Here is a 20,262-nt window from a genome sequence, read left to right on the forward strand (position 1 = left end):
GAAAAATTCGACACATAAATTTTTGACTCATACGTAGGTATTTATAAGGAATATATTGGGAAAAATCAGGATATTTATTCTATTTTCAACACCTCAAGAAAATAGACTAATGGAAGTTTGACTCAAAGAAATTCTACTGTATAATTTCTTACCTGAATAAGCAGACACAAGTTTGTCAATAAAATAGAAGTCTGCCTTTTCAGTTGCCAGACTCCTAATTTATACTAAATAGGTAGACCAGTATATGTTATCTTGTCAGAAACTAACATAATAACATATATACATGATGCATCAAAATGATATAATTATGTCTCCCCCACCTCGGGGGGAGACATATTGTTTTTGCCCTGTCCGTCCGTCAGTCCGTCCGTGCGTCCGTCCGTCCGTCCGTCAGTCCGTCAGTCCGTCCGTCCATTCTTCGTTTCCGGACGATAACTAGAGTTCCTTTTGACCTACAGCTCTCAAACTTCATAGGATGAATGGTCTTATTGAGCAGATGATCCCTATTGTTTTTGGGGTCAGTAGTTCAAAGGTCTAGGTCACAGTGACCGTTGGTCAATTTCTCGTTTCCGGATGATAACTAGAGTTCCTTTTGACCTACAGCCCTCAAACTTCATAGGATGATTGGTCTTATAGAGCAGATGATCCCTATTGTTTTTGGGGTCAGTAGGTCAAAGGTCAAGGTCACACTGACCGTTGGTCAATTTCTCGTTTCCGGATGATAACTAGAGTTCCTTTAGACCTACAGACCTCAAACTTCATAGGATGATTGGTCTTATTGAGCAGATGATCCCTATTGTTTTTGGGGTCAGTAGTTCAAAGGTCAAGGTCACACTGACCGTTGGTCAATTTCTCGTTTCCGGATGATAACTAGAGTTCCTTTTGACCTACAGCCTTCAACTTCATAGGATGATTGGTCTTATAGAGCAGATGATCCCTATTGTTTTTTGGGGTCAGTAGGTCAAAGGTCAAGGTCACACTGACCGTTGGTCAATTTCTCGTTTCCGGATGATAACTAGAGTTCCTTTAGACCGACAGACCTCAAACTTCATAGGATGATTGGTTTTATTGAGCAGATGATCCCTATTGTTTTTTGGGGTCAGTAGTTCAAAGGTCAAGGTCACACTGACCGTTGGTCAATTTCTCGTTTCCGGATGATAACTAGAGTTCCTTTTGACCTACAGCCCTCAAACTTCATAGGATGATTGGTCTTATAGAGCAGATGATCCCTATTGTTTTTGGGGTCAGTAGGTCAAAGGTCAAGGTCACAGTGACCGTTGGTCAATTTCTCATTTCCGGATGATAACTAGAGTTCCTTTTGACCTACAACCCTCAAACTTCATAGGATGATTGGTCTTATTAATCAAATGATCCCTATTGTTTTAATGGTCAGTAGGTCAAAGGTCAAGGTCACAGCGACCGTTGGTTAATTTCTCCTTTCCGGATGATAACTAGAGTTCCTTTAGACCTACAACCCTCAAACTTCATAGGATGATTGGTCTTATTGAGCAGATGATCCCTCTTGTTTATGGGGTCAGTAGGTCAAAGGTTAAGGTCACAGTGACCATTGGTCATTTTCTCATTTCCGGATGATAACTAGAGTTCTTATCAGTGAGGACATTTAACTATTATTGATATATCAGTGATATATCAGTTGTCTGGTTTTATATACTCTGTTCTTTTATCTCCATTTCCATTCCTGTTTCCATTCACGGTTATTCTCAGCAGTGGGGGAGACATGCGCTTTTTTACAAAAGCATCCTCTAGTTTTTTTTATGTTTTCAGTGGATTACTGATTTATCTGTGAAAATTATATTTGATAATTTCACAGTGAAAATTATCAAAATATAATTTCACACTTTTTAATGACGAAACTACTTTTTTAAGATTTTTCATATGTGGTACCTCAATTTTATTTTTGCTAACAATTCTGACAATGTCAGACTGTTTAAAGAAAAAGCAAAGCTGAAATTGATAAATAACTTAAATGTCAAAAGTAATAAAAAGAAGAAAACTTACTTATCTATTAATTCAAGTTCGAATCACCAAATTTCGTCTCTAAATTTTTTTGTTTCATTTTTACAGTCAGAAAAATGCATTTCTTCCACATGCAAAACTGCTCTTGATGACATTTGGGCATATTAAAGTATCCTACGAGCAATAACTGTCGTATGCTTTATGAAAAATTGAAAAGCAATGACAGCAATCAGCTCGTAGAACAAGTAAACCACCCAGCGTTCCTGAGCAAGTTCCAAGTTTTCCATTTTCCTACCTATTTTTTTTAATGTTTTCACATCTGTCAACACTTATTATGCCCCCTTTTGAAAAAAAGGGGGTATATTGCTTTGCACTTGTCGGTCCGTCGGTCCGTCAGTCCGTAGACCAAATGGTTTCCGAGTGATAACTAAAGAACCCTTAGGCCTAGGAACTTCAAACTTGGTATGGTGATTGGTCATGACAAGTAGATGACCCCTATTGATTTTGGGGTCAAGGGGTCAAAGGTCAAGGTCACATTGACCTTGTAAGCAAAAACGGTTTCCGATCAATAACTAAAGAACCTTAAGTCCTAGGAACTTCAAACTTGGTATGGTGATTTGTCATGATCAGTAGATGACCCCTATTGATTTTGGGGTCAAGGGGTCAAAGGTCAAGGTCACATTGACCTTGTAAGCAAAAACGGTTTCCGATCAATAACTAAAGAACCTTAAGGCCTAGGAACTTCAAACTTGGTATGGTGATTTGTCATGATCAGTAGATGACCCCTATTGATTTTGGGGTCAAGGGGTCAAAGGTCAAGGTCACATTGACCTTGTAAGCAAAAACGGTTTCCGATCAATAACTAAAGAACCTTAAGGCCTAGGAACTTCAAACTTGGTATGGTGATTTGTCATGATCAGTAGATGACCCCTATTGATTTTGGGGTCAAGGGGTCAAAGGTCAAGGTCACATTGACCTTGTAAGCAAAAACGGTTTCCGATCAATAACTAAAGAACCTTAAGGCCTAGGAACTTCAAACTTGGTATGGTGATTGGTCATGACAAGTAGATGACCCTATTGATTTTGGGGTCAAGGGGTCAAAGGTCAAGGTCACATTGACCTTGTAAGCAAAAACGGTTTTCCGATCAATAACTAAAGAACCTTAAGGCCTAGGAACTTCAAACTTGGTATGGTGATTGGTCATGATCAGTAGATGACCCCTATTGATTTTGGGGTCAAGGGGTCAAAGGTCAAGGTCACATTGACCTTGTAAGCAAAAACGGTTTCCGATCAATAACTAAAGAACCCTAAGGCCTAGGAACTTCAAAACTTGGTATGGTGATTTGTCATGATCAGTAGATGACCCCTATTGATTTTTTGGGTCAAGGGGTCAAAGGTCAAGGTCACATTGACCTTGTAAGCAAAAACGGTTTCCGATCAATAACTAAAGAACCCTAAGGCCTAGGAACTTCAAACTTGGTATGGTGATTGGTCATGATCAGTAGATGACCCCTAACGATTTTGGGGTCAAGGGGTCAAAGGTCAAGGTCACATTGACCTCTTGGGTAAAAAACAGTTTCCGATCAATAACAAAAGAACCCTTACGCCTAGGAACTTCAAAACTTGGTATGGTGATTGGTTATGACCAGCAGATGACCCCTATTGATTTTGGGGTTAAGTGGTCAAAGGTCAAGGTCACATTGACCTTGTAGGTAAAAACGGTTTCCGATCAATAACGAAAGAACCCTTAGGCCTAGGGACTTCAAACTTGATATGGTGATTGGTCATGATCAGTAGATGACCCCTATTGATTTTTGGAGTTAAGGGGTTAAAGGTCAAGGTCACATTGACCTTGTAGGTAAAAACGGTTTCCGATCAATAACTAAAGAACCCTTAGGCCTAGGGACTACAAACTTGATATGGTGATTGGTCATGATCAGTAGATGACCTCTATTGATTTTGGGGTCAAGGGGTCAAAGGTCAAGGTCACATTGACCTCTTAGGTAAAAACAGTTTCGGATCAATAACTAAAGAACCCTTAGGCCTAGGAACTTCAAACTTGGTATGGTGATTGGTCATGATCAGTAGATGACCCTATTGATTTTGGGTCAAGGGGTCAAAGGTCAAGGTCACATTGACCTCTTAGGTAAAAGCAGTTTCCGATCAATAACTAAAGAACCCTTAGGCCTAGGAACTTCAAACTTGGTATGGTGATTGGTCATGACCAGCAGATGACCCCTATTGATTTTGGGGTTAAGGGGTCAAAGGGAAAGGTCACATTGACCTTGTAGGTAAAAATGCTTTCCGATCAATAACTTAAGAACCCTTAGGCTAGGAACTTCAACTTGGTATGGTGATTGGTCATGACCAGCAGATGACCTATTGTTTTTAGGGTCAAGGGGTCAAAAGGTCATGTAACATTGACCTTGTAGGTAAAAAACGGTTTTTCTGATCAATTAACTAAAAACGCTTAGGCCTAGGAACTTCAAACTTTGTATGATGATTGGTGGTGACCAGCAGATGACCCCTATTGAGTTTTGGGTCAAGGGGTCAAAGGTCAAGGTCGCATCGACCTTTGTAAGTAAAAACGGTTTTCTGATCAATAACTTAAGAACGCTTAGGCCTAGGAACTTCAAACTTGGTATGGTGATTTTTTTATGACCAGCAGATTACCCCCTTTCGATTTTGGGATCAAGGGGTCAAAGGTCAAGGTCCCATTGACCTTGTAAGAAAAAACGGTTTCTGATCAATTAAGTAAAAACGCTTAGGCCTAGGAACTTCAAACTTTGTATGATGATTTGTCTTGACCAGCAGATGACCCTTATTGAGTTTTGGGTCAAGGGGTCAAAGGTCAAGGTCATGACCAGTAGATACTTGATAACCCTTATTAATTGTTTGATCACTGGGTCAGAAGTCATGCATAATTACCTTATCACATGAATAATTGGCTGCTGATAGGGGGCATACATGTTTTACAAACATATCTTGTTTTTTGTCTGTTACAATCCTCAAATATGTTTTCTTTCTTTTAAAAAGGTGTAGGACTAACAAATGATATCTCTCTGAATCAAACACAATTATTTTCCTCCCATGAAATACACAACTTTAAAAAATGGCTGCCGCTTACATTTAACAAAGCCAGGTCTAATATAAATTCGCATTAAGTAACAGAAATATGGATGGATGGTTGGACTTTTTCTCCTGCAAGAATTGTTTGTTTTTATTATTAAAACAAGCTATCATTCATATTTTTGTAATAAAATAAATAATATCACTGTCATTTAATGTTGATTGTCGGACTTATTTTTCAGCTCAAGACTTCTTGTTTTTAATGAGAAATTCCGACTAATTTGGGCTCTCAATGGGGAAAACAGATTTTAATATTTACGTTAATATTATGGAAATTTCGTTTAAACTTGTTTTTTTAGCATAAAATAAAAGAAAATTTGTTTATTTGTTGTTTAAGATGTAATTTTATTTCATCTCGTGAACTTTAAAAACAGTATTCTCACTCATGGCTATGCCACTCCTGAGAATACTATTTTTAAAGCCCACTTGATGGAATAAAATTTCATCTTACACACAAACAAACAAATGTCCTCTATATAATAAACAAATTTGTAAAATATTAACTACAGTCATTTAACAAATGCACTATACACAGTTGTGTAAACAAATGTTATATTTTACTTCAGACATTACCAATATAAGTCATTCAGTTGGCAGTAAGGCTGGAGGTCTGACACTTACTATTTACGGAAATTATTTTGATGAGAGAGCACCTTATTCCAAATCGAGGGCTTATGTAGGAGGTAAAACACCATTTTTTTTACTACTTATTATATAAAACTACAGTTCAAATACATTTCCCTTCAACTGACTACAATCTTAATTGTGATATCTTACAAAACATTCCTTCCTTTTTGTCAATTTCCCCCACAAAGCAAGAGGAGACTGTAGTAAACCCCTTTTAAATATCTATCAGTCTGTCTGTCTGTGTGTTTTTTGTGTCTGTTCTATATCTCCAGCATTCTTAGAAGGATTTTCACGAAACTTGGCTCAAATATTCAACTCACTGAGATGATATGCCATCAATTTTAGCTCAAGGTTAAGGTCACACTTAGAGGTCAAATGTTTTAGCCTGGGTTTTTGTCAGCAAAGCGGACTCTTATTATTACATTGCTAAAAGAACAATGGAGAGAGCAAAAGCATAGCCACATAAGTATCAATTTGTGAGAATTTTCATCCTTCTGCCTGTCTTTGTGTCAACTCCATACTTTTATTTGCTGAAATTTTTTTGAAATAACTTGGCACAAGTGATCAACCTTATGAGACGATGTGCAGAGGGCTATAATTGGGCTACTACCCAAAAGTTCAAGGCTACACTTAAAATCAACATCTAGGTTGCTACCCCCAAATTACATCTAGTTATCTTCCCCCAATGTCAAGATCACCCTTAAAGGTCAACTGATAAAGTCCACATTTTCCTGCCTGCTTTTGAACTTTTAAACTACAGAAAAGTTGTTTAAATGACTTTGCACATTAATGGTCACCATAATGACATGATGTGTAGAGTGCAATATTGAGGTCGCTATCCCCAAGGTAAAAGTTAAACAGGACATAGCACTAAGCCCATGGAACAGCAAGTTGGCTTAAAACATAATACAACCAAATTTGTAAGACTTGCCAATATACAAAGTCTTAATTAAATTACCCATCATTACCAAGACTTTGATCTAAAAATTCAAACAAATAAGAGGATCTCCAAAAGTACCTCACCTTAATATGGAAGATAATTGGTCAATAACTGAAACAGGCTTTTGTGATGAGCAAGTGTGCCGATGATATGCTTTGTACAATATCAAGGTCATGGTTGGCTAAAAACAGTTTTTGATAAATAACTTGCCAACTTTTGGGCTGATGGTCCTCGGCAACTACTTATCACAGCCTCTTGATATTTGGTATACAACATAAATGCGTGCTCCCATACTGTGGGATTCGATTTCAGGTCTATCGTTCCTCCCTTTCCTGTTTGCCAACTTAATAAAATTTCCAACATCACTGGTCAATGGTAGAAAATTTTCATATTTCATTACATCAAAGCCTCATGAATTGAAACCCGGCCATTTCTGTCTTTGACCCTTTTACTTATAGATGTTAAAAATAACTGTTTGGTAACAGTAAATCTAATGGTCGAGTTAAACATTCGTTTGCAGAGGCATGTTCTGTCTCATGCATCATAATTTTCCTGACCTGAATGAAAGAGTGTATTTAACATAATAATAATTTATAATAATTTTGTATTATAGGAATTTTGATTTTTAATTGATAATAACTTGAACAATGAATCGTAAAAAAAATATTTTTTTTTTACAATTATGCCAAGGCTAAATCAATAGCTTTTTCTTCCGCAGTAAATATTATAAGATGCATTTTCAGGCAGTCTCATTTTAGATGTAAAGTGATTTTCAAAGACGGTAACACACATAGTTTGCAAGGATCTTTAGAACCGTCAGTGTAAATATGGGAAATAAATATATTCTTCTTTGTATTTTAGAAAATGTTCCTTAAATATTTCAGGAGAATTGGACCACTTTTTCTAATTTGATAAGACAATAACTTTTGAAGATTGTAAGTCTGCAGAGGAACATTTACATCAACAATTCGAAGAATATATGAGCCACAGCTCGACAAAACCAACATAATGGGTTTGCAACCAGCATGGATCCAGACCAGCCTGCGCATCCGCGCAGTCTGATCAGGATCCATGCTGTTCGCTATCAGTTTCTCTACTTGTTGTAGGGTTTGTAAGGGAACAGCTGATGATGATGGATCCTGATCAGACTGCGCAGATGTGCAGGCTGGTCTGGATCCATGCTGGTCGCAAACGCATTGCGTTGGTTTTGTCATGATGCGGCTCATATTTTGGCTCTATTTTAATTTTTTCTAAACCTATCTTTTACACAACAGCCAAATGGTTAAATTTCCTTTAGTTTGTTAAAAATTTGCCACTGTATTTTGGTTTAAAATAATTTTAGGAGGATGTTTTACTGTCTAATGATACTCAGTTGCATATTGATAAGAAAGCTATTTTCTACGTAGATTTTACATATGTATTATTTCAGACACTGTTTGTGACGTCAAAAATGTCGTTAACGATGAATATGTAGAATGTATTGTGGCTGCAGACCCACAATATACAGCATCTAAATTTGAGGGCAACAGGGGTGTCAATTTCGAGTACTGGAAATCCACATTAAAAGGAGAAAATGACCTTGACATTATTTTGTCCCTCGGTAGCTCCGATCCCGGCTACAAGTCAACAACGCTCGATGAAACGTATTTTGACAGTAAAAATGATGACAATATATATGATGCACACGCAAGCAGAATGACAACATACTTTCGACCACCCCACACTGGAGAATACCAATTCCAACTTCTTGCAAAAAGTGGAGCTAGGCTATATGTTGATGGGGTATTATAAAAGAGCTAGCTACAGCTAGGTTTTTAAAGATTCATAAATCCTCATTTTTAGTCCCCTACCGGTTTACTGGAGGGGACTTTAGGTTTACCCTCCGTCCGTCTGTCCGTCTGTCTGTCCGTCCGTCAGTCCGTCCGTCCACAAAACTGGATCCCGCGATAACGCAAAAAGTACTGAAAATATTTTAATGAAACTTGATATATGCATAGATGGCAGTATGGAGATTATGCACGTCTTTTTCTTTTCTTCCTATGTTGAAAATTCTGGTTGCTATGGCAACAAATAGACTGAAAATATGGCAAATTTTACACATAACCTGGATCCCGCGATAACGCAAAAAGTGCTGAAAATATTTTTATGAAATTTGATATATGGATAGATGGCAGTATGGAGATTATGCACATCTCTTTCTTTTCTTCCTATGTTGAAAATTTTGGTTGCTATGGCAACAAATAGACTGAATTTCAAGATTTCTGATTCTAGTTTTTAAGTTTTTTCACTATAAGTTCTTTATTTCTGAAGGTATTTTCTTCAAACTTTAAATATAAGTTGCTTGTCATCAACCACATCATATGTGACAAGGTTTACAACTCTAGCACAAAATTTATCAGAATTACCTCCCTTGAACTTAAAATTTTCATGAAAAAAACATTGTTTTTTCAATAACTTCATTTTTTGAATGTATCTACTTCAAACTTCATATAAATGTTTCTTATTATCACTCAACATTTGTGAGTGTTCGATACTCTAGCAAGACTTTTTCCAGAATTATGCCCCTTTTGAACTTAGACTTTTTTTTGAGAAATTGGTAATTTTTACTCCAACTTCTTCAATCATGATAGGATTTTAAAAATGTTATATTTTGATAACAGGGATGTTTAAAAAATAACTTTAGAGTGTCGTTCAGTCTGTCTGTCTGTACATAAAAACTGTTTCCTGTGATTACTTTTAAATAACTTTTTTAACAAATTTACTTAAAATAGGAACATAAGTGAATGGCCAATGGCCCTTCAGAATGTTGCTTGGGCTCTTACCGGTAGGGGACTCATGGATTGCTTGCAATACTATGATAATTGCTTGTCTTTTATTAATTATGGCCAACATAAATATTTGACAGATAGCCCATCACTTATGAACATTAAAAGTGGTTAATTCACCTCTTTTGTGTGTCTAAGTGTGTATGTTTTTGTTGTACTATTTACAATAGACAGCATTAGAATAGTATGTTGTTAAGCAATGCTGTCTTGCTAACATTGAATCCTTTGCGCCATATTGCTGTGAGTTCAAATATTCCCAGAGACTTTGAATTGTAGTCATTGGGCACACTAAACCACCAAACTTAATGTAGCTGACAACAAGTTTTGGGTCTGGCTGCTCAGATACCTGGCTTGTTCCTGAAATACCACACAGAGTGGCACTTCAGGCATTTCTCTACCATTAATATGATGGATATAATGATTAAAAAAAACAAGAAAAAAAAAACCTATAAAATTACAATCGCTTATGTTTTATAATGTTCAGAAACCCTTTACCGAGTTGAATGACTCTATCACTTTGCACATTTATTTTTATCTGCAGATGGAAACTGTTACATCTATAAGTACTTGGGAATCGTCTGATCGAATGATGTTAAATGAAACAAGAAGGTATTTCACTGAATTCTTTTACACATGTCATCTTCAGTGGTACAGTAAACTTCTATTCTGAATATTATTTCTAAGAAGCGTAAAAAATAGGGAAAGTCTGTTACTCAACTGAAGCTAAAGAAATATGACAACATGGCAGTATGCTTCTGTAAAAAAACTTCATTATGATTAAAAACATGCAATAAGATAAATATATGTAAGAAAAAGTATAAGCTAGAAGCGATACTATGACATCTGTTAAAGGTAAAAAATTTACTGATTTTCTCGTCAAGAATAAATGAGCAGCGCATTGACAAAACCAACATAGTGTGTTTGTCACCACCATGGATCCAGGCCAGATTGCGCATCAGCAATGTCTGATCAGGATATCAGTTTCTGTTCTTGTAATATGGTTTGTAAGCCAACTGCATGGATCTTGATCAGATTGCGTGGATGCTCAGTCTGGTCAGGTCCCAGCATGGATCCAGGCCAGACTGCGCATCAGCAATGTCTGATCAGGATATCAGTTTCTGTTCTTGTAATATGGTTTGTAAGCGAACTGTATGGATCTTGATCAGATTGCGTGGATGCTCAGTCTGGTCAGGTCCCAGCATGGATCCAGGCCAGACTGCGCATCAGCAATGTCTGATCAGGATATCAGTTTCTGTTCTTGTAATATGGTTTGTAAGCGAACTGCATGGATCTTGATCAGATTGCGTGGATGCTCAGTTTGGTCTGGATCCATGCCGGTCATAACACACTATGTTGGTTTTGTCATTGTGCAGCTGAATTTAATGAATCTCGTAAGAATTAAGTGATACATGAGAGTCAGACTAACATTTTACTTATGTAATATTATCCATCATTGCCATTTCAAGATAAGTAATGAAATTGTAATATATATCCCTCATCAGGAATAATAAAAAGTGTGACACATTTTTATTTTGGGGATAATGCATAATGAAAACATGACCCCATGCACCTTTGGAGTTTGCTATGTATGGACTATTAAAGACTTTCTCTCAACCTGTTTTGATCATTTTTAAAAAAAAAAAAAAAAAAGATATATATATATTTTCATTATTATTTCATTGTTAATAGATATTTACTGGAAATTACTCACTATGCCAGTGCTTCCAAATCCAATATAAACTTGCGGGCCAAGTTCTTTAACACAAAATTCACTAAGGCCTGGACGTCAAAGGCTGTGCAAGAAACTCAAACTATCAAGATAACTTCAACTTTGAAAAAAGAAGAACAGGTAATCAATTTCACAAGAGAGGCTTTAACCTTTACCCTCAAATAAGCGTTTTTCTATGGCTTTTTGCCCCCCCCTTTTGAGACCTCAAACAGTGAAAAAATGCCCTATTTAGGCCCCAAACACTGTTTTTTGTTTGAGAAATGTTGTTAAAAAAAGTGACCACTTTTTTGGCGCTGTCCCCCATCCATATATAACATCAGGGGTGAATGCCAGAAGGGGGATGTGCCCCCTTCTGTTTGGGGGGTTTGAAGGGGGGGCGGAGTCCCCCTCATCTCCAAGAAAATTTTGGACATGTGACAGGCTAAAAATGGCCTCAGGTCAATTTTAGGGTAACTAGTAATCAACGCTGAAAAGCCTTTTACTCTATCTCATTTTATTGAGAAGTTGCAGCACTTTGAAATCAGTTTTGATGGAAAAAAACAATGCAAAATAGTGTTTTTGGCAATTTTGAGACGTCCCCCCGTTGCCATGGTAACAGGAAAATTACCATTGAGCATGCTGTTACAGAGGCTATGGTGTAGTGAACATTTGTGCCTAGTCTGGATTACCTGCCTTTTGTCTAAACATTTGTATTTGTTTACAATAGAAGCTGGGAACCAGACTAATTTGTGCCAAGTTTCATTAGTATTGAAGTATTTTTTACAGTTTCATACCAGTTTGAACTTGTTACAGGAGGCTTTTAAATGAAAACGGCCATTTTTCGCAATATGCTCATGGGGTAAAAGTTTAATAAAAAAAAAAAAATGTCAAAAAACAACATTTTTTCACTAAATTTCAGTGTTAGGGCATAAGTTAACATGGAAATTTAGTTTTTGTGTAATTCCAAGGTTTTTCATCATTTTTTGTTAACCTTTTCCCTCATATAAGTGTGTTTTGACGGCTTTTTGTCCCCCCCCCTTTTGAGACCTCCAACAGTGAAAAAATGCCCTATTTAGGCCTAAAACACTGTTTTTCTTTTGAGAAATGTTGTTTAAAAAAGTGACCACTTTTAGATGCTGTCCCCCATCCAAATATTACATTAGGGGTGAATGCCAGAAGGGGGATGTGCCCCCTTCTGTTAGGGGGGTTTGAAGGGGGGCGGAGTCCCCCTCATCTCCAAGAAAATTTTGGACATGTGACAGGCTAAAAATGGCCTCAGGTCGATCTTAGGGTAACTAGTAACCGACGCTGAAAAGCCTTTTACTCTATCTCATTTCATTGAGAAGTTGCAGCACTTTGAAATCAGTTTCGATGGAAAAAAAAACAATGCAAAATAGTGTTTTTTGGCAATTTTGAAAAGTCTCCCCGTTGCCATGGTAACAGGAAAATTACCATATTGAGCATGCTGTTACAGAGGCTATTATGTAGTCAACATTTGTGCCAAGTTTCATTAGTATTGAAGCATTTTTTACAGTTTCATAGCAGTTTGAACTTGTTACAGGAGGCTTTTCAATGAAAATGGCCATTTTTTTCGCAATATGCTCATGGGGTAAAAGGTTAAGAAATTAATAATATAAACTTATAATGTTTTGTATGTAAATGTTTTGAGTGTAAATAATTGCTACATGTATGTTAGATATCAATATCATAATTATGACTAATGAGGTACGTACATTCTAGTGACAACGTTGAAAGTATAATATATTTTATATCTGCCTGTGTTGAACAAGCTAATTTAGATCTATATACACTTTTAAGTATTTTAGATCTATATACACTTTTAACTTAAAACTAGAAAAGAATTGCCATTTTATACATTTTGTATACATCTATTAATTATTACAGGTATAAGGAAAAAGCCCAAGACAAAGGGGAGATAAGAGCTATAAATACTATATTATTTTATGGAATAATAAATGTATAGTTTTTCCTGTTTAAGTTGTGAACATTTTCTACTGGAAAATATGTTTCCTGTAAAAATAATTCAGAAGTTATTTCTCAAATGAACTTTCTTTATTTCAGCAACTGTCATTTAAGTGGTTCACAGGTCAAAACCACACCCAAGAAGTTCAGAAAGTTGAAATTACGCAAGGAGACACTTTTAGACTTGGATTATTTGGAGTATTCACCGGTTATAGCTGTTTTTAAAATTTTTTGGGATTTGTCACAAGTTTTCATTTGCTATAGAATTATATGGAACATGTTAAAGGAAAATATAATTACATGATCAATTGCTTCTTTGTATCACATTACTTAATTTAACTAAAAAAACTAGATTTCTTTTATAAACATTAAATCATGCAATAACTAAATCATTTTAGCCAGTTCTGATATTGCAAAAGTAAAAAATGAAATTATTTCTAAGAAAGGTTATTTAAAGTTCAGTAAATTGATCAGTTACAAACACATTTTGACTTTGTGAACATATCTTGACGAATTATTAATATTCTATTTATAGAACCATTGATGACGACAATGGAAGACTCCATGATACAAACAGCTCTTGGATCCTTGCCAATATGGGGAGCGGACGAGTCCATTCTTGTTGAAAGATATTCATCTGACCCACCCTCATATAAGCTTACATTTCAGTCAAGGAGAGGTATACTTACTTGTTAATTTGTAACCTTTCTGATTAATTAATGTCCAAAACGTAAACCATACTAATTTAGACTGCAGATTTAATTTTTTATTTTCATGATATATGAGCGGCGTCACAACAAAACCTACATAGTGTGTTTGCAACAAGCATGGATCCACACGAGCCAGCGCATCCGCGTGGTCTGATCAGGATCCATTCTGTTCCCAATCAGTTTCGCTTTTGAAATTGAGTTGGTAAGGGTACAGCCTGACTGACTGCGCAGATGCGCAGGCTGGTCTGGATCAACGCTGGTAGCAAACGCATTATGTTGGATTTGTCGTGATGCCTCTCAAATAGTTTGATAGACCTGTGTTTTAATAAAATTTAATATATCTATTTTCTTAGCATTATATTGCAACCTAATACTGACTCAAACTATACTTAAAGGTATGTGCTTCATGATGTGTTGACGATATTGTTATTTGCCATCACATTATTCAGTTTTTGACGCCATATCAAGCTTACGAAACGAAATTACCTCCTTATGTTTTAGACAGTATGCCACTATTCCAAGGACCTGAGTTTTAATCCAATTAGATGTCATAAATATCTTAATATTTTAATGATTTTGTTTTAAAGGTGACTTTCCAAAGGTTGATGTGAGGGAAGTAGCCAACAGCTCTGGAGTAGAATATATTGTGACAGAGCAGACTAAAGGAGTTCCAGATTTAGACATGGTCGCCCTCAAATTTGAAGGCATTGTTTCGGAACCATTCTCTGTAGCTTCACTTGATACTGTAATGGTAAGAAAACAAATTATTTACAATGTGGCATATTCAAATTATTGAACAACAACAACAACAGTCTATTCACAAATCATAATTTTCTGTGCCATCATTATCATCAACATCACAATAATCATCAAAATAATGATATTCGTCATCAAAATCATGATTGTCGTTGTTGTTGTATGCATTTTAATCATATTTGTCATCATAATAGTTGTTGTCATCATAATAGTTGTTGTCATCATAATAGTTGTTGTCATCATAAAAGTTATTGTTATCATAATAGTTGTTGTCATCATAATAGTTGTTGTTGTCATCATAATAGTTGTTGTCATCATAATAGTTGTTGTCATCATAATAGTTGTTGTTATCATAATAGTTGTTGTCATCATAATAGTTGTTGTTATCATAATAGTTGTCATCATAATAGTTGTTGTCATCATAAAAGTTGTTGCCATCATAATAGTTGTTGTCATCATAAAAGTTGTTGCCATCATAATAGTTGTTGTCATCATAATAGTTGTTGTCATCATAACCATTAGATAATGATAATTGTAAAGCATAATTGTTATCACCAGTTTCCTTAATTGAATTTTTGACACTATTATTTTAATCTTTGTAGATTAAAAGGGTAGTCGAGGGAATGTTTTCAGCCAAGTGTCCAATTGTGTTTAGCAGTCCAAGTAAGATGGCATATTATCAGAATTTTGAAAGACAAACTTCAGCATTCTCAGGAACAGTTGTTATGGACACTGAACCATTCTGTGGGCGATCTGTTCTCAAAAACCCATCTCGTATTTTCAGAGGGATATACTCTACAAAAGTTCCAATAATGCTGTCAACGTTTGGAACGGTAAAATTACAGTCTTGATTTATAGCTAGACATTGTGTTTTTTGGAAGGAAAAATATTGAGGTATTGTTACAGTTGTGTCAGCATTCCTGATTGCTTGCTGTTCCCATCCCAAAACTTTATTCTTGATCAAAACTTTTTAATTTCTTGGTGTAACGATATTGTCTTTATACTTTGTACCGTTTGGACAAGACATGCAAAGTTTTAAGTAGTCCAGACAAAACCTGACCTTCAATCAATAATGACTGGCCTTCAAAGTCAGATTTCTAAATTTTGTTTAATTATGCCTTCACAATGTGGGAGCATATAGCGTTGCACTTGTCCGTCGGTCCGTCAGTCCTTCCTTCGGTCCGTCTGTACGTCCCGAAATCTTGTGAACGCAACTCCTCTTAAACCGGATGACAGATTTTGCTTAAACTTACAGGGATGAACAACCTTAATGTGTAGATGGTAGTAAAGGAAGGAATTTTTGCTGCGACCAAATTTAACAGAATTATGGCCCTTTGTTGATTTTTTCACTAGATACTGTATAGAAATTTTGTGAACTCAACTCCTCTTAATAGACCGCATGGCAGATTTTGCTTAAACTTACAGGGATGAACAACCTTAATGTGTAGATAGTAGTAAAGGAAGGAATTTTTGCTGCCACCAAATTTAACAGAATAATGGCCCTTTGTTGATTTTTTCACTATATACTATGTAGAAATTTTGTGAGCGCAATTCCTCTTAAACCGAATGGCAGATTTTGCTTAAACTTCCAAGGATGAACAACCTTTATGTGTAGATGGCAGTAAAGGAAGGAATTTTTGCTGCAACCAAATTTAACAGAATTATGGCCCTTTGTTGATTTTTTAACAATATACTATGCAGAAATCTTGTGAACGCAACTCCTCTTAAACCGGATGGCAGATTTTGCTTAAACTTACAGGGATGAACAACCCTTAATGTGAAGATGGTAGTAAAGGTAGGAATTTTTACTGCGACCAAATTTTACAGAATTATGGCCCTTTGTTGATTTTTAGTTTTCAACTTGTGGCACATGTAGTCCAAAAAATATTTGACCTAGAGTCATAAGATTGACAGAACAGTGGGGTGTGGGGGATCTGTGTCCTATGGACACATTTCTAGTTTCTACTATAACTGGCTTTAACTTTATTATTAGTCCCCTACCGGTTTAACAGAGGGGGACTTTAGGTTCACCCTCTGTCTGTCTGTCTGTCTGCCGTCTGTCAGTAATAACTTCCTTACTAGGCAGGGAAACTTAACACATTACTGTAATATTGTTACAATTTCTTTCTATTCTGCTAAAGAAATTGATATGATTTTTATGCAAAGTAATATGATATTAATTATGCCCCCATTTCGAAGAAAAGGGGGTATATTGCTTTGCACTTGTCGGTCCGTCGGTCCGTAGACCAAATGGTTTCCGAGTGATAACTAAAGAACCCTTAGGCCTAGGAACTTCAAACTTGGTATGGTGATTGATCATGACCAGTAGATGACCCCTATTGATTTTGGGGTCAAGGGGTCAAAGGTCAAGGTCACATTGACCTTGTAAGCAAAAACGGTTTCCGATCAATAACTAAAGAACCTTAAGGCCTAGGAACTTCAAACTTGGTATGTTGATTGGTCATGATCAGTAGATGACCCCTATTGATTTTGGGGTCAAGGGGTCAAAGGTCAAGGTTACATTGACCTTGTAAGCAAAAACGGTTTCTGATCAATAACTAAAGAACCTTAAGGCCTAGGAACTTCAAACTTGGTATGGTGATTGGTCATGATCAGTAGATGACCCCTATTGATTTTGGGGTCAAGGGGTCAAAGGTCAAGGTCACATTGACCTTGAAAGCAAAAACGGTTTCCGATCAATAACTAAAGAACCTTAAGGTGTAGGAACTTCAAACTTGGTATGGTGATTGGTCATGATCAGTAGATGACCCCTATTGATTTTGGGGTGAAGGGGTCAAAGGTCAAGGTCACATTGACCTTGTAAAAACGGTTTCTGATCAATAACAAAAGAACCCTTAGGCCTAGGAACTTCAAACTTGGTATGGAGATTGGTTATGACCAATCAGATGACCCCTATTGATTTTGGCTTTAAGGAGTCAAAGGTCAAGGTCACATAGACCTTGTAGGTAAAAACGATTTTCGATCAATATTGAAAGAATCCTTAGGCCAAGGGACTTCAAACTTGAGATGGTGATTGGTCATGATCAGTAGATGACCCCTATTGATTTTGGGGTCAAGGGGTCAAAGGTCAAGGTCACATTGACCTCTTAGGTAAAAACGGTTTCCGATCAATAACTAAAGAACCCTTAGGCCTAGGAACTTTAAACTTGGTATGGTGATTGGTGATGACCAGCAGATGACCTATTGATTTTGGGGTCAAGGGGTCAAAGGTCAAGGTCACATTGACCTTGTAAGTAAAACGGTTTCTGATCAATAACTCAAGAACACTTAGGCCTAGGAACTTCAAACTTGGTATGGTGATTTGTCATGACCAGCAGATAACTCCTATTGATTTTGGGATCAAGGGGTCAAAGGTCAAGGTCCTTGTAAGTAAAAACGGTTTCTGATCAATAACTAAAGAACGCTTCGGTCTAGGAACTTCAAACTTGGCATGGTGATTGGTCATGACCAGCAGATGACCCCTATTGATTTTGGGGTCAAAGGTCAAGGTCACATTGACCTTGTATGTCAAAACGGTTTCCGATCAATAATAAGAGAACCCTTTAGGCCTAGGAACTTCAAACTTGGCATGGTGATTGGTCATGACCAGCAGATGACCCTATTGATTTTGGGGTCAAGGGATCAAAGGTCAAGGTCACATTGACCTTGTAGGTAAAAACGGTTTCTGATCAATTTACTAAAAACGCCTAGGCCTAGGAACTTCAAACTTTGTATGATGATTGGTCGTGACCAGCAGATGACCCTTATTGAGTTTTGGGTGAAGGGGGTCAAAGGTCAAGGTCATGACCAGTAGATACTTTATAACCCTTAGTAATTGTTTGATCACTGGGTCAGAAGTCATGCATAATAACCTTATCACATGACTAATTGGCTGCTGATAGGGGGCATACATGTTTTACAAACATATCTTGTTTACTTACGAAGCTTAAGTGCTTAACAGTTATTGGCCTGATGGCCTCTGAATCATTTTATCTACTTTTGTATCTAATCTCTTTCGGTATCAAGGAGGCTACTGTCTGCACTCTCTATTGTTTTTCCGGTAGTTGGAAAGGGCTCTCAAAAAAATTTTAAAAGGGGGCAGGAACAGAGAAAAGGGAGAAGTTTTGGGGAAGGAGTTGAGAAGGAGTTAGTTTATTTTGGGGTTATTTTTAGATTTGGGTCGGGAAATTAGTGGGGAAAATTTTGGTAAAAAGTTTTGAGTATAAAGTTTTTTAGGATATTTTGTGTAAATGGAAATATGAATGTTTGTGAAAATAAAATTATAGCAGAAGAAAAAAAAAAGCAATAAATCAGTTAGTATGTACATAATATGAATGAGTGGATGCATACATGAATGTATATTTTTATGCCCCCACAATGTGGGAGCATATAGCGTTGCACTTGTCCGTCCGTCCATCAGTCAGTCCGTCCGTACGTCCCGAAATCTTGTGAACACAACTCCTCTTAAACCTGATGGATGGCAGATTTTGCTTAAACTTACAGGGATTAACAACCTTAATGTATAGATGGTTGTAAAGGAAGGAATTTTTGCTGCTACCAAATTTAACAGAATTATGGACCTTTGTTGATTTTTCACTAGATATATACTATGTAGAAATTTTGTGAATGCAACTCCTCTTAAACCGGATGGCAGATTTTACTTAAACTTACAGGGATGAATAACCTTAATGTGTAGATGGTAGTAAAGATAAGCATTTTTGCTGCGACCAAATTTAACAGAATTTTGACCCTTTGTTGAATTTTTCACTATATACTATGCAGAAATTTTGTGAACGCAACTCCTAATAAACCAGATGGCAGATTTTGCTTAAACTTACAGGGATGAACAACCTTAAGATGTAGATGGCAGTAAAGGAAGGAATTTTTGCTGCCACCAAATTTTACAGAATAATGGCCCTTTGTTGATTTTTTCACTATATACTATGTTTAAATTTTGTGAATGCAACTCCTCTTAAACCGGATGGCAGGTTTTGCTTAAACTTCCAAGGATGAACAACCTTAATGTGTAGATGGCAGTGAAGGAAGGAATTTTTGCTGCAACCAAATTTAAGAGAATTATGGCCCTTTGTTGATTTTTTCATTATATACTGTATAGAAATTTTGTGAACACAACTCCTCTTCAACCGGATGGCAGATTTTGCTTAAACTTCCAGGAACTAACAACCTTAATGTGTAGATGGTAGTGACGGAAGGAATATTTGCTGCGACCAAATTTATCAGAATTATGGCCCTTTGTTGATTTTTAGTTTTCAACTTGTGGCACGTACATGTTTGACCTAGAGTCATAAGATTGACAAAACAGTGGCGTGTGGGGGCATCCGTGTCCTATGGACACATTTCTAGTTTTAATGTAACCTGTAGCCAGGAGCCTATAGTCCAAGACGGGGATAGCGTTACAATTTCTTTCTATTCTGTTAAAGAAATTGATATGATTTTTATGCAAAGTATTATGAAATTTATTTACTTAAGAAGCTTAAGGGCTTTACAGTAATTGGCCTTTCACTTCACAGTAGATGGCCTCTGATTCATTTTATCTACTTTTGTATCTAATCTCTTTCGGTATCAAGGAGGCTGCCGTCTGCCTTC

At 36.5% G+C, this 20,262-nt stretch overlaps 1 protein-coding gene across 2 annotated transcripts in view; it reads left to right on the forward strand.

The window, feature by feature from the left end:
• Positions 1-20,262, forward strand: part of LOC132756357 (fibrocystin-L-like) — a 230,449-nt gene that overhangs the window by 61,904 nt on the left and 148,283 nt on the right. For both annotated transcript variants that reach the window (XM_060747413.1, XM_060747412.1), the window contains exons 12-19: positions 5,673-5,789; positions 8,103-8,455; positions 10,040-10,107; positions 11,188-11,347; positions 13,289-13,397; positions 13,725-13,868; positions 14,487-14,650; positions 15,258-15,488. In XM_060747413.1, the coding sequence (XP_060603396.1) occupies positions 5,673-5,789; positions 8,103-8,455; positions 10,040-10,107; positions 11,188-11,347; positions 13,289-13,397; positions 13,725-13,868; positions 14,487-14,650; positions 15,258-15,488 (1,346 nt within the window). The remainder of the gene's footprint in view (positions 1-5,672; positions 5,790-8,102; positions 8,456-10,039; positions 10,108-11,187; positions 11,348-13,288; positions 13,398-13,724; positions 13,869-14,486; positions 14,651-15,257; positions 15,489-20,262) is intronic.

The sequence above is a fragment of the Ruditapes philippinarum genome, unplaced genomic scaffold (assembly GCF_026571515.1).
Source record: "Ruditapes philippinarum isolate M1 unplaced genomic scaffold, ASM2657151v2 ctg1014_1_1_1_1, whole genome shotgun sequence".
Lineage (NCBI taxonomy): Eukaryota > Metazoa > Mollusca > Bivalvia > Venerida > Veneridae > Ruditapes > Ruditapes philippinarum.